The sequence below is a fragment of the Rousettus aegyptiacus genome, unplaced genomic scaffold (genome assembly GCF_014176215.1).
Source record: "Rousettus aegyptiacus isolate mRouAeg1 unplaced genomic scaffold, mRouAeg1.p scaffold_m13_p_4, whole genome shotgun sequence".
In the NCBI taxonomy this organism is placed as follows: domain Eukaryota; kingdom Metazoa; phylum Chordata; class Mammalia; order Chiroptera; family Pteropodidae; genus Rousettus; species Rousettus aegyptiacus.
In genome coordinates this window covers 126,510,954-126,525,531 of record NW_023416307.1, presented here as the reverse complement: position 1 = coordinate 126,525,531, position 14,578 = coordinate 126,510,954, and the positions used below count along the sequence as shown (strand labels likewise).

General features: G+C 35.8%; 1 protein-coding gene across 1 annotated transcript; it reads right to left on the bottom strand.

Annotated features, from left to right (window-relative positions):
* Nucleotides 1-3,816: 3,816 nt before the first annotated feature.
* On the bottom strand, nt 3,817-14,551 carry DBR1 (debranching RNA lariats 1). The gene is made up of 8 exons (XM_016151166.2): nt 14,220-14,551; nt 13,520-13,644; nt 12,546-12,626; nt 10,402-10,487; nt 8,663-8,887; nt 6,145-6,225; nt 5,740-5,885; nt 3,817-5,292 (listed from the first exon to the last, which is right to left on the bottom strand). The coding sequence occupies exons 1-8, from the start codon at nt 14,414-14,416 to the stop codon at nt 4,599-4,601; spliced, it is 1,635 nt and encodes a 544-aa protein (XP_016006652.2). The 5' UTR covers nt 14,417-14,551; the 3' UTR covers nt 3,817-4,598.
* Between the last annotated feature and the right edge of the window lie 27 nt (nt 14,552-14,578).

The window sequence follows — 14,578 nt, the reverse complement described above, 5'->3', positions numbered from 1 at the left end:
CTTATGTTTTCCATCTAAACGATCAGGTCCTCTGCATGTGTAACAAAAAAAATTCTGAGATGTCCTAAATTAAAATTACAGCTGCCTGAGAGTGAAAGAAAGATACAGAACAGTTAGCCTGTTAATAGCTGTGAACCAGCTCTGGCAAAAGATGGCTCACATTCCTATTTACCTGTTGGAATTCAGGATTTTCAGGTGGCTACTTCTACAATTATTCTAAAGAGGAAATGGCCAAGGAAACTCCCCTTCCTATTTACACATGAATTTTCCAATCCGCTGCCCACAGCTAATCCACAGGAGCTGACACCTCCTTATCTTCTCAAATCCCCTTTATCTATAGCTAACTGTAAGTCATTTCAGACCAGTTCACCTCTTTCTTCCCCCTACTTGATATATAAACATGCTTGCACAACTCCAGCACAACAGACACGTCTTTCCTAACTAGCCATGCTGCTGGTGGTTTAGATTCTAAAAGGTTTAGGACCAAAGTTTTGCCTTTTTGGACATTGATTTCAGACTGGTTTTTAAAACAAAAGACTGGGAAAGAAACTTTGACCCTCTTCCCCTTTGCTGCCTAATAATAGATTCAGATGGATAAACCTGCTTCTGGAAGGGAACCTTAGCATAATCACCTTAGCATTAAACAGGAAGATTCTGAGCCTGTTGACCACCCTCTCCCCTACTCACCACCACCCATGTCCCGTTGTTGTCTGGGTTGCCTAGCAAAAATTTACCTCATGTGTGTTCCACACTTCCTCAACCACCTGTAAATTGCCTACTTCCTTTGAAATCCCACCACTGACTGCCTTATTCTTGGTCCAAAATGACGTAATTACCAATTTTGCCTGTCTTTGGAATTTTCACACTTATTAGAATTCCCCACACACACGTATTAAACTTTAATCTTCTAGCTGCATCTACTGAGAGAATGAAGACCATTCTCAGCAATCGGATTGTCGACATTTCAGAAAATGTGGATATCACTCTGAAGAAACTCTCAATTATTGCAAAGGGCCCCAGAGGCACTCTGCAAAGGGACTTCAATCACATCAGTGAGTTTCTTTTCAAGGAACTCAGTCTCCTTGAAAAGAAAAAGAAGAGGCTCTGGGTTGACAAAGCGGGGTGGGAATAGAAAGGAACTGGTTACTGTTTGCACTATCTGTAGTCATGTATAGAGCATGATCAAGGGTGTTACACTGGGCTTTTGTTACAAGATGAGGTCTGTGTATGCTCACTACCCATCAACGTCATTATTCAGGAGAATGGTTCTCTTGTTGAAATTCAAAATTTCTTGGGTGAGAAATACATCCACAGGGTTTGAATGAGGTCAGGTGTTGCTTGTTCAGTATCTCAAGCCCAGAAAAATGAGTTAATTCTTGAAGGAAACAATATTGAACATGTATCCAATTTAGCTGCTTTGATTCGACAAGCCACAACAGTGAAAAAGAAGATCAGAAAATTTTTGGATGGCATTTATGTTTCAGGAGGCTGATGAATAAGATCAAAGTTGTCCACCTACAGAAACACCAAAACATCAGATGGATTCCTCAGACTTACCTGTGATATCTTAAAGACTCAATAAAAATTGTGTATTGGTTTGGAACTTTTTTCTTAAACTGATTAACCTTTCTAGCTATTTGGTACGTAAACAGTGAAGTAAATTCTAGTGTGCAAAGAACAATTAACAGAGGGAACAGAACAGGATTTTATTTTAGTAAGACTTCATGGGAGAATTGAATCTGGTTTTTGAAGGAATATTGGGTATTTTAGGTAAGAAGAATATGGTACCAGTGACAGGCAACACTATAGTTATTAGATGAAGAATCGGGGAGGAAATTATCTAATTTTGCAGAGTCATGAATTTGAAAATTTGTGAGGCAAGTGTGCCCGAGTCACTTGTGTATACCAGTACCTTTTTATGAAAAAGCAGCTGGGAAGTGGAACAAAGGGACACAGCCTTAGCAAGTGTTGGAAGATGGAGTCAATTTGTTTGTGAATACGTGGTTGCTGTAGTCCAGGAGCCTCTTAATGTTATCCTCTATCCTACCTCAGACATTTACTCCCATGTCCTAGTCCTATTTTAAAAACTGATAATCTTCCCATAATCTCTTAATTCCGTTATACATTAAATCTATAATTTTCAGTTTGATGATTATAATGGTTTTTAAGAAATGGATGCAATGTTAAATATAGGATTTGCTTTTTTAAGTATTTGAGGTGGTGTTGGGGTAGGCATTGTATGGAATTGTTGGTGAAACAAGTTACTTATAAATTTATTTGTTGAAGCCGAATGGAGACTCACTATACTGTTATTAAAGTTTTGAAATTAAAAAAAAAAATCATCTGTTAACCTGTTGATTTGATTATTAGCCCAGCTAGAATTTAGGTGAGAAGTATTTTTTTAGCCCCCACAACTGCATTTCCCAAGACTGGTCTTTTTTGTTAGCAATGGCCTAATAAACTCTCTTTTAAAAAGACTTTCAGCCACAGAAGTTAAAATTTTTAATACATGAGTCCCTTTTGCAATTCTGACTCCCCTCCTTGCCTTCTTTTGTCTGATTGTTTTGTTCTTTCCACCAATACAATGTTAAAATATAATGGCTGTAGTGGGTATCCTGGTCTTGTTTCTTAACTTTGACAGGAATGCTTACAGTGTTTCCCTGTTATACAAGATACTAGATTTTACTATTTTAAAAAATCAGAAACGGCCCTTGAATTGTCAAAGGCCTTTTCATCATCCATGAAGATAATTTTGTTTGTCCTCATATCTATTAATATGTGAATTATAGCGTTCCTAACATTGAATCATCTTATTCATGCTATATCATTTGAAAATGTACTATGGATTGTTGGCTAATATTTAACTTTCATATCAATATTGATAATGAGACTAGCTAGTGGTTTTTTGTGTGCAATCCTTAGCAGATTTAGATAGCAATGTTATACTTGCTTCATAAAAACTTTAAACTTTCATTTTCTATATTTTGGAACAGTTTATATAATACTAGGGATTATCTAGCCTTTAAAAGGTTTGGTAGTTTCCTCCTGAAACCATCTGACCCAAGTGCTTTTTTGTGGAAGTAATCCTTTGATAACTTTCTCTATCTTTTCTATGAAATTTTTTTTTATTTTCCACCACTACTAGGATAAATTTCAAAAAATTCTATTTTCCTAGGAAATTAATCATCTATTTATCAAATTTATTTATACCAAGTGATGCAGAGCAATCTTATGTTTATTTTAATATCCTGTTTCCATGGCTATTTCTCTCATTTATTTCTTTTCTAGTATCTGTGATTTCTTTTTTGATTGGGTAAGCTAGAAGATTGTTTTGTTTTGTTTTTAAAGAACCACCATTTATTAGCAATAACTTATTTTATATCTATTTACCTTCTCTTTTTATCTTTATTAAGAATTTATGGGGGAAAAATACTAAATATCAGAATATATGGGATTCAATTAAATCAGTGATGGGGGAAATCCATAGCTTTTAAATACTTTATGTAAATAATGAGAATTAAATAAGTGAATTAAGTATTCAACTCAAAAAAGAAAGTAAATGAAAAAATAGAAAGCGATAAAGATAAAAATTACAAAGTCCTAGACCTTTTTTGAGTCAAATGCTGACAAGATGGAAACCACGTGTCACATCGTTCTAGATTGGTGCCTGGACTGGCACTGCTGCGTGGGGTTATGAGATCCAGGAACAGTCTTTGGGTTCCATGACTCCTGATCCAAACTGCAGGGCAACAATCTCCTCAGGTAGCCCGAGCATTTTAACCAGAGACAGAACAAAGGTGTAGTTCTTCCACACGGTTCTTTAAAAATACTTTAATACTAGCAACCCATATGCAGCATGAAGGGCAGCATTTGTGCAACTCAACCCTGCTAGCAATTAATACTAAGTTGAACTATGCCCAAAATGACCAATATATTGTGACCTATACACAGTAACTATAATCACATTAAAATTAAGGCTAAAGCTAAAATATAATATGCAAAAGTCAACATTTATGTTAGTCTCAGCAATTCAGTATAAAATTTTATGTTTACCAATGTTTAGTATTTTTTTCTTGAAATCTTATCTACCATTTTTAATTCAATTCTATTTGAAAGACATTAAGAACTGACCAGAGAAATTATTTATAACAAATGAAAAGTATACATAATTATATACACAATGACTTAACTTTGTAAAAAAAAAAACAAACATAAATATGCCATATTTTGTTCACAAAAATATTTATAGTAGTAGTAACCCCTAGAAAGCAAAAATCCCTCTTCTTCATCTTTATAGTACCATCTCATAGAAGAATGCCTGGCACAAAGTAGGTGTTCAATAAGTTTTTGCTGAAAAAAATGAAAGTGAGTAATATCTGTCTTCAAAAAAAAGTATACTCGATCGGGTAAATATATGAAATTTTAATGTTTGTATCTGAAACATACAAAGGCCTAAAAGGCAAAGTCAATAGTACCTAACTAAAATTCTCTGGGTAATTTCATTATTACAAAGTTAAGTCTTAAGTAAAAAATCCAACTCTAAAAATATGGTCTTAAAAATCACATATCTACATATATACTAAGACAAGTGATTTGTCTTATGCTGCATCATCATCATCCACTGCAGCGTAGATGGCTTGATTCCTCCTTTTAATTTTCCTTCTTTGTTCAGGTTCATGTTCATCACTCATCCTCTTCACTGGCACTTCAGTTAAGTCTTTCCCATCTCCCAACTCCACAGCCTCACCAGGTTTCCCCTCTCTACCAATTGGCGAACTCAGTGTATCATCAGAAGATACAAACATGGAACCTGGCAAGATCCTGACATCGGAGAAGCTTGCAGAAAAGTCAGAAACTTGATCAGAAGAAGGTTCTACAGATGCTGTATTTATGTCACTGTGCGCACTCACAAAACTATCTTCATCTTCTTCCTCTTCATCTAACATTATTTCATCTGGATTAACAAAGGACAGGGCAGATGTGTCTGTGTTATATTCACTGGGATCTTCCCCAGAGTCATTACTCTCCCCTTCATCCTGCTCTTCATATTCACCACACAAGTGATGTTCTTCCTTGGCCTTCTGAAGGCTGACATTAATGTCTGTGATTCCAAGTTTGGCGCAAAATTCAGTAGTCTGAGGATTGATCCTATGAACCAACTGCATTTGTGTCTGTGGCTTGCTTGGGTCATAACAAGCAGCCGTCACACTAAAATTATATGGAACTTTGAGGTCATGATTCAATTTTTCCAATACTTCATTCATAGCTTCTTCCGTTGCACTATAATCCCATCTATAAAAATCCAAAACAATAGCCTTTTACATTTTATCGGCTTTAGCTACTAATGATGAAATCTAACTATGGACTTCAGGTACAAGGATAAAATATAAACCATATATCAAAATTATATAGTAAAATTATAGTTAATTTAGCAAAGAACATTTGAAATAAAAATAATTCTTAGAAAAATATGTCCTTAACTCATACCCTAACAGAAGTATAAATTATTTTAATGTGTGAACCAATCTCCACCATATTATAGTGTGTGCACACTTATCACTTATACATTTATTTGGGTTAGTGCTCAATTCTCCACTTTCTTGTAAACCTTGAATTGTTCTTATACTCATTTAATAGTAATTCCCTTAATCAGAAAAAAAAGAAAGAAAAAAGTGTGGCATGGGAGACAAAAACTCCATGTAACAGAGAGGGAAAGTCCTAAAATAAGGTGAGACTTACCTTGTATGCAGGCCATTATTTTCAGGCATATTCCACAGGCGCCCAGTCACATTAATAAGATTGTTTGTAGCCCTGAGAATGGTGAGCCATTCAATATCATACTCTAAGTGATCAGGAGCATTCGGGTCATGATCTATTTCTATTACCTACAGAAAGAAATTGGTAATTTTAAGAAATACATATCTACTCTTAATAGTCTATGGATTTCAATATAACATTAAAATTAAAAGAATTTTAATTTAGTAGCCTAAAAATATTGACATAACATAAATATCCCCAAAGAATTCTCAGAATACATAAATTACAAAAAGCACAAATTAATAATTTAGAAAAGGAAAAATAAATTTTTTTTTAATCATTATAAGAGTAAAAAAATATTGCAAAGTTATTTCATTTTCTTTTTACCTGAAGAAAGTCTCTATGTGGTAAGCATTTGTCCAAAGCTAAAAATTTGGTTGCTTTGGCAGTCTGTTCTTTATCCTTGGCCTAGACAAAATGAACCATGATTTAAGAAAGAATGTTAAAACATCATAGGTAATTTATACATTGAATAGAAGAATATAAATAATTTTTGTTACAAATACCTCCTAGTTGTGTGTCAAAGGAACAACTATTACTTTTCCATAGCAAGTTAGTTCTATACCCACTTGTACAACAATGGGCACTTAAACTCTCTGGGCTTCAATTTCTTTACAAAAGTCAAAATAGAAACTAATGATGATGATGTTAAAGCATATAACACACACACATAAAGCAAAGCATATAACACAAGGATTAAAGATAACAGAAGAGCTTAAAAGTAAATTGGCAGAGCTAAAACTATACAACTTTCAGAAGAAATCATAGAAGAAACTCGTCATTACCTTGGGTTTGGTAGAGATTTCTTAGATACAACATCAAAAGTAGATGTGATATATCCACAGAATGAAATACTACTCAACAATAAAAATGAATGAAGTACTGGTACATAAATGAACCTCAAACATGGGCAAATCAGATCAAAGAATCCAGATGTCAAAGACTATATATTTTATGATTATAATATATGAAAGGGTTGGAGAGGGCAAATCCATAGAGACACAAAGCAGATTAGTGGTCGCCTGGGACTGAGAGTATGAATGTGGATTGACAGCAGATACAAAGGATCTTTTGGGGCTATGGAAATATTCTAAAACTGGAACACGTGATGTTTGCACTAAAAATCACTATATTATACACTTAAATAAATGTTATGTGAATTACATACAAATAAAGCCAATTTTAGAAAAGTAAATTGTCAGAAAGAAACATGGTGGGGGGTCATGAGCATGAAGGTCATATTGGAAGCAGTAAAAAAGTGACTCAATGAAAATAGTAAGGCACATGGAGGAAAAAAGATAAGGAAACAAGTTATCAGATGACTTGCTGAGGATTAGGTATCAATGCATTGTCGAAGTGGGATGAAGGGAGGTGAAAGCACAGAGATTACAGGCAGAGCTTGGTAGCAGGGCAGTTCTAAAGAAAGGTGATGGTGTTGGTGAAGGAGCTGAAAGACAACACTGGCAGGATGAGAAGGGGCTGAGGGGCCAAGAAAAGGGATCAAATATGTCATTAATGCAGAGATAAAAGTCCCTGAGGTTGACCACAGAAGATGGAGTAAGAGAAAAGCAGCAAATCGGATACTTCAATAAAAATCCGAGATTGTCAAGCAGCCCTAAAAGACAGAAGAGAATAATACAGATGTGGAAAAGGTGACAGATATAAAGAGATGACTTGGACTTTAACACTGGCCCAAAGCAAAATGAAAGGAATAACCTTGCCTCCTCCCAGTGAAATTGGGGAAGAATAAGCCCACAAGAGAAAGGCCTTACAGGAATGTTTTCAAAGAGAACCTTCCAAACTGTGTTTGAGGAACATCAGTAAAGTGTACCTCTACCACAAAAAAGTGTGTGGTCGAGTAAGTTTGGGAAGCTCTGCACACCACACCCCACTCTAGTAGAAAGGCAATGCCTTTTAAAGGCTCAGAAATTCTATAGAAGAAGCCTTTGAGAAAAAAAATCTCTAACTCTGTTAGTCCAGCGTATTTTAAACATTTCCCTTTTGAAATACTTTATGGGAAAGTCAGAGTCCAGTCAGAATCAGAAGTGAAAGAAAAACTGCACATTTCCATAACAGCCTAATTATAAGTATATATTTATTCTCTACTTTCCATCATCCATGCAGTTACTCTAGAAAAACTCTGGGAGTCATCCTAGACTCTCTTCTCCCTGTTACCAAATCCTGATGATTCTACTCCTAGATTTTGTTTCATTCTCTGTGCTCCTTCTTTGCCTTATGTTAAAACCTCATCTTTTGCTTAAATAGCCTCCTCTTTTATATTACCCCAATCTATACACAAAATTGCTGCCAAACTAATCTAAAACAAAAATTTGATTTCATCACTTCCCAATTTTCTTCATTATCTTCTGGCTGAAACCTAAACTCCAAAACATCGCCCAGAAGGCAGTTATGATCTTGCTCTAGCTTCATCACTCCCCATGCCTCAGCCATGGGAACTAGATGCAATTCCCCAAAGGTACCATGTTCTCAGACCTCTAGCTTTTTGCACACATTGGTCCCTTTTCCTAGATTACCCTTATAATGTACTTCTTCCTGGCACCGACAATCCATTTGGAAAAGATCTGTATCACTTCATCTCTCTGTCCACATCCCCAACTCACCATAGTCTGGCTCAGGTGCTCCCACGGTACCCTGGCACTTTTTGTCACAAACTTATTACACTATTTTATCATTGTTTGTTTGTCTCTTCCCCACACTGGATATTGAGTTGCTCACAAAAGAAAAGTTATCTTTGATTTATTTCTCTAACTTTACAACTGTGTCAACAGTAGTGCATAACCCATAGATGTTTGTTAAATGAAAGAATAAATATTGTGCTTTCTACCTGATGCTGCATCAAGGCTGCAAACTTCACATGAAGGTGTGCAGAAAACCAGTAAGTAGGCTTTAAGTGCTCTAAAAGCTCTGAGGCAGCAGGACTTCCTAAGGTGTTATTTTCTACTTCTTGTCGGAAAAAGGATTTAGTCTTAAGAAGTTGCTTCTTATTTCCATAATGATATATACTTCTTGGCCAATCATGAGATAGGAATATGTCCATAGGCTGCTTCAGCTTTAACAAAAAAAGAAACATCTTAAAAACAGATTAACCACAAGCAATCTCCATTCCTTCCCCTCTATTACCACACAACCATTTACCTACTGAGATCTCTTGATTGCTCTGTAATTCATTCTAAGGACACTTTATGTAAGGAAGTCACAGAAATGCTGAGCTACTCATACACATAGGTAAAAAGAAACAGCTTTCTCTCTGCCTCACAAATCATCCTTATTTTCTGGCAAGGCAGTCAACAGAGGCACACTTTGATTTAGACTGCCAATCAGCTATAGTCTTTAGCAGTGCATTTTAAAAATATATAATAACCATTGTTCTAGTCCCTTTTTGGTAAAGAAACTATTGTTTTAAAATCCGGAGACACCAGATATCATGAGACTTCTAATGTAAGTGATACAATAAACCCAAAGATATATTTCACTTTTTTTCTAATGGGACTCACATAGTAGTCACCAAAAAACCGTTTAATTGCATATGTTATATTAGAGGTATTTAAGGTGGCTGGTGTCTTCATGGGGGGGAAGGGAGTCAAAATATACACCGTACTTTGCTCATTCCCAGTACCTTCAGGTAAATCTGAAACAAATACTTGGAAAACTAAATTAAAATAATTTAAGTGTCCGAGAAAATACAAAATATAAGACACATAGAACTAACCATTGAACAACTCGTATGGACAATAAACAAAACGAAAATTTAGAGAAGGGTGATTTTAAACTAGAACACTGGTTGGGAAGTGGTATCTAAGCTAGGTCTTTAAGGATTGGTAGGATTTAAACAGGGAAAGGGAAAAGGCATTCAAAGTAAATGCCCTATAAATAGGGCATTAAGAAATGCCCATGAGCATTCGTATGCTCCCCTAGAGGCTGTATGGTAGGTGGTAAGGGCCTGAGTTCACTCTGGCAGGTTCTACTACTTTACTTGCAATGTTTTAGGCATGTTTCTTACCCATCTGAGCCTCAGCCTCTCACCCTCATTGTGACAAAGTTAGAGTAACACCTATCTCACAGAATTTGATTGGCAACAAAATATCATGTGTGAAAGCTGCTTAGCCTAGTGTCAGGTATTTAATGGGTTCTCAAACAAAAAAACTTAGTTTTACCCACCCTCCAATTAAGCCAGTGTTTTAATACCACCCTCACAATTTTCCCATATCTTCCATCATCTTTACTATTATTTTCTACTTAATACCATTATTTAAAATAAAATGTTTAAATTTTATGTAAAGTAACGATTTATTCCAATAAATATTCATTAGTCTTACCCTAAGTAATAATATTTGAAATCATGGATCTAATGTTTTATTACTCACTAAAATAAATTTATAACCATAAAAAATTTTAAATGTTCATCTGTGAACCTCCTAAAAACAATTTGAGATCCAAATTTTAGAAATACTAAAGTAATCTCTTCTTGGAAGTTATATACCAAAACGAGCAAAATATATTTTGGTATATAATTAGTTTAACATTTTTTCAAGTCTACTTACTGTAATGTACTTTTTTACATACCTGTTTTAATTTATATACTTCAATGTTTCTCACATGATATATACTCCTTATTGTTGCTGAATTATAAGGGGGGAACTCAAAATGACCTTAAATTGAAGAAGAGAAATAAGTTGTATTCAATATCTTTAAATACTGCAAATACAAATACATATACGCACTTCCCCAAAACTAATGTTTGTCATCATTGCTTTGGGTTCTTGAAAATTTATTTTTAAAAACACTGCTCTTAATATGCTGGTACTTTTTACTAATAAGTGATCGTAAACTATAAATCTAAATAATTAGGGGCTTTTGGTTTTTAAAATTACATTATATTAATTTTGGAGTATATTGTTTATTCACATAGTTTTAAGTTTTAAAGATATCATCAGAAAGGTATAGAGTAAAAAGTGTTCCACCTAGAGAGTAGACCAGTGGATGCCTAGGGCTGAGATGGGAGTAAGCATTAATTGTAATTAGGCACAAAACTTTTAGGGGTGATAGAAATGTTCTAAATCTGGGTAGTGGTAAAATATGGATGCATAACTCTATAAATTTACTAAAACCATTGAATTGTACACTTACAATGGTATTATAAATCCTACCTCAATAACACTACCAAAACAAAGAGAGGAGTCCTCCTATTCCTGTCCCCCAGTCGTTAGTAAACTTACCTAGAAGTAGCTAGTGTTAATCAGGTTTTAGTATTTTATTCCAGGGATACCATCTATGCATAAAATACACCTATTTCTTTATCCTTCTTTTTTTTTTTTTTTAATACAAATGGGAGTATACTTTATACATGTTTTGCGCCTTGTTTTTTCACTTAACTTATTTTGGAGTTCTTTTCATATTAGTTACACAAAAACCTGCTTCTTTATTTTTTTTAATGGCTTCATAGCATTACATTGCATAATTATATCATGATACATTTAGCTCCTAGCTTTTGTTATTACAAACAAGGCTGAAATAAATTTGCATACATCATTTTGCACTTGTACATATCTGCATATAATTTCCTGGAAGTGGAACTCCTGGGTTAGAGTATTTTTATAATTTCCTAAGATATTACCAATTGTCCCTCCCCAGAGTCGTTCTGATTTGCATACACACCTGCCATGTAGGAGACAACCTATTTGTGTACACCCATGTCAAGTTTAGAATCATGGGGAGGAGGACAGCAGGAACAGAGTTGTGACTTAACAGTTACATTGAGGATATGAGGTTGAGGTATTAACTTAATTCAAGAAATTTTGACAATGTGAATCCAAGCTTTTCTTTTAATTTTAAAATCAAGATATAATTCATTCAGATACAATAGAATTAATATGTATACTGTGGCATTCAGATGACTCTTGAACAACATGGGGTTGAACAGTGTGAGTCCACCTATACATGATTTTTTTTCCAATAAATACTTGTACTGTTTTGGATCCCCAGCCAGAAGTCCACAGATGTGGAGGGTCAACTGTATGCATTGATCTACACCATTTTATATAGGGGAGTTGAGCATCCACAGATTTTGGTATCCGCAGCAGTGGTGGGTGGTCCTGGAACCCATTCTCCACAGATACCGAGAAACAACTTAAGTTTTGGGGAAGTCAAAAGTTATGCGTGGGTTTTTGATCACACAGAGGTTGTTCCCCTAACCCCTGCCTTGTTCAAAGTCAGCTATACTTAAACTAAAGAAAAAGAAGGTGCAGAAAGATATATACAAAATGATACATTTAAAAGAAGTTTAAAACATGCTATATAATATACTGTTTAAAGTTGTTACATATGTGGTAATGATATGAAATAATCAAGTGAATGATAAACACCAAATTCAAAATAGTGACTGCCTGGTGAGGAAAGGGAGGGATAAAAGGAGAGGACTGGGACTGAGGACAGATAATAATGAGTTTCAGTTGTATCTATATTGTTTTATATCTTAAAAATCAAAACTAAAAACGGCAAAATAAGACGATAAAACTTGATGGTGGATAGATAGATAATATATCCTAGTGTTCTCTATATTTTCATATGTATAAAACATCATAAAATATAAATTTAAGAATGAATTAATTCATAGAAGAAATCCAATAAAAAAAGTCAAACTATATATTGCTTAAGTTACTCTGTCGCACGCAAATTCTAAAGTTCAAAAACAATTCTCAGAACAATACCTTTTCGATAGTCATGAGATTTGAAGATACCAGAGATGCCGCCAATCCTTACGCCTCGATATTTCACTATACCTGCCAAACCTGAAAAATTAAAGTTTAATAAGGTTACTATAGGTAAAAGCAATCCCTCTATTAACTGAATGAAGAGTTTAAAGGCCTAGAATTCCATGTAGTCCCAACATTTGAAAATTTGAAAATTATTTGAAAATTGGATTGAAATAAAGAAGCCAGAATAATAGTTGTTGAAGGTGGTTAATAGGTAGAGCGATTCGTCATATAGGTATCCCCCGCTTTTCAAAAGTTCTTGTTACACCACTTAATGTTTATGAAAGGCATACATTAGTACCTGTTTTCACTAAGGGAAAAATCCAAAGAAAATTTTTGGTTTCAGGAAAAAAGGTGAAAAGTCAAGATAGCATTCAAGCATTTGTTTTGCAGTGGGCCTAAAGAGGTGGCAGATGCCCAGAGCAGTGAGTGGCCCCACCAAGCTCCTTCCCGGAGAACTGCACTCAGCATCTCAGCATCAAGCTGCCTTAGCTTTGAATTGTTTGAGCAGCTGTGCTTTATTTATTTTGTGCATCCATTGGCAATATGTGTCCTGAGGTATCAGAAAAGCCTAAGAGAGCTCAGCTCATAAGGGCATTATACTTAGTGTATACTTAACAATTTCCATTATAAAAGGTTTAATTTTTAAATTTAATAAAAATAATAGGGAAAAAATAAAAGAATTGCAAATAAATGTGTAAGATCTTGCAGTTATATTAACTATTGCTTAAAATACTGGATGACGCATGGACACACTTTCATAATTACCTACTTAAATTAACTATTTTAATTAATTTTCCATGATTAACTATTCAAATTAAAAGATATATCTAAAACATTATACATCTGAAGATGCTGCCCAACTGGTATATAAATCTTGAGAGGCTCTTCCATCTCATCAAACCAAGAATTTACTCACAAACACATACCTAAATAATAAATGTTTGGTGCCACCCAGCCACCGTAGGGTAACTCTTGCAAGTGATTTGAGGCTTCATGGTTTCCCCCAATGAATATTGTGAGAACTGGGGCCTTTTTCTCTCCAGAGTAATACCTAGAACATAAGAGTAAATTTGTTCGGTGGCACAGCAGAAATTAGACATCCCTATACAATTAAGCATAGCAAAAAAGCAAAATAAAGTCCCAAGGAAAAAATGTGAGCTCATCATAAAAAGTTAAAAAGCACTTTCTAAACTTATTGTCCATACTCCTTAGGAATGAAGAGCTTGGGTTTCAAGCCAATGAGGTCAAGAATTTTGTCAGTTCACTGCTATAACCTTAGCTTAGAGAAGGGGTACTAGCACATATCAGGCGTCCAATAAAAACTCCAGGGTCACCAAATGGGCTAGTTCCAGAGTTCTATCAAGTACAAGGTAGAGTAACCTGTTAGCTTCTTCCTTCAGGTTTTGCCCTCAGGCTGCGACCCCTTCCGAAACAGGTGAATGGTGAGAAGCAAAGTGACAGTTACTAAACGCCAGTTCCTAGAGACACAGCGTGAACAAAGACGGGATCTCAGGGACACAGTCAGTGGCAGAGGGGAGTCAAACCCAGTTCGGGTTCTCTCCTCACTGCTGGCTATTCATATCTCGCTAGCACCGTTGGGTCCGAGGACCAGGCTGCGAACCTCACCTGTAGAAGGTCTGCATGTGGCGGTACTTGGGTGGCACGGCCATGCAGCGCAGGTCCGCCTCGTTGCGCACCGCCTGGAAGTCGCCGCAGCACAGCAGAAGGTCTATCGGGCCCGCGCCGCGCCGCTCCGCCAGCGCCAGCGTCTCATAGATCTTGTCCAGCTCGCCGTGGCAGCAGCCAGCCACAGCCACCCGCATCCTGCCAGCCCGGGGCGGGGATAGCTGCCCACAATCCCCTAGAGCTGAGCCAGCCCAGGTGGGAAAGCAAAGACCAGACCGATCGCTAAGCTCCCGCCAACATTAACAGAACCACTGCCTCGTTGACTCCAGCAATGTAATTTACTTCCGGTTTTCAAATCT

Excerpts from the sequence above, each read along its gene's own strand:
- DBR1 (XM_016151166.2), bottom strand. The coding sequence starts at position 14,416 with ATGCGGGTGGCTGTGGCTGGCTGCTGCCACGGCGAGCTGGACAAGATC. Across the intron at positions 13,645-14,219 it reads CACATGCAGACCTTCTACAG|GTATTACTCTGGAGAGAAAA; the intron begins GTGAGGTTCGCA and ends CTTATGTTCTAG. Across the intron at positions 5,293-5,739 it reads AATAATGGCCTGCATACAAG|ATGGGATTATAGTGCAACGG; the intron begins GTAAGTCTCACC and ends GGATTTTTATAG.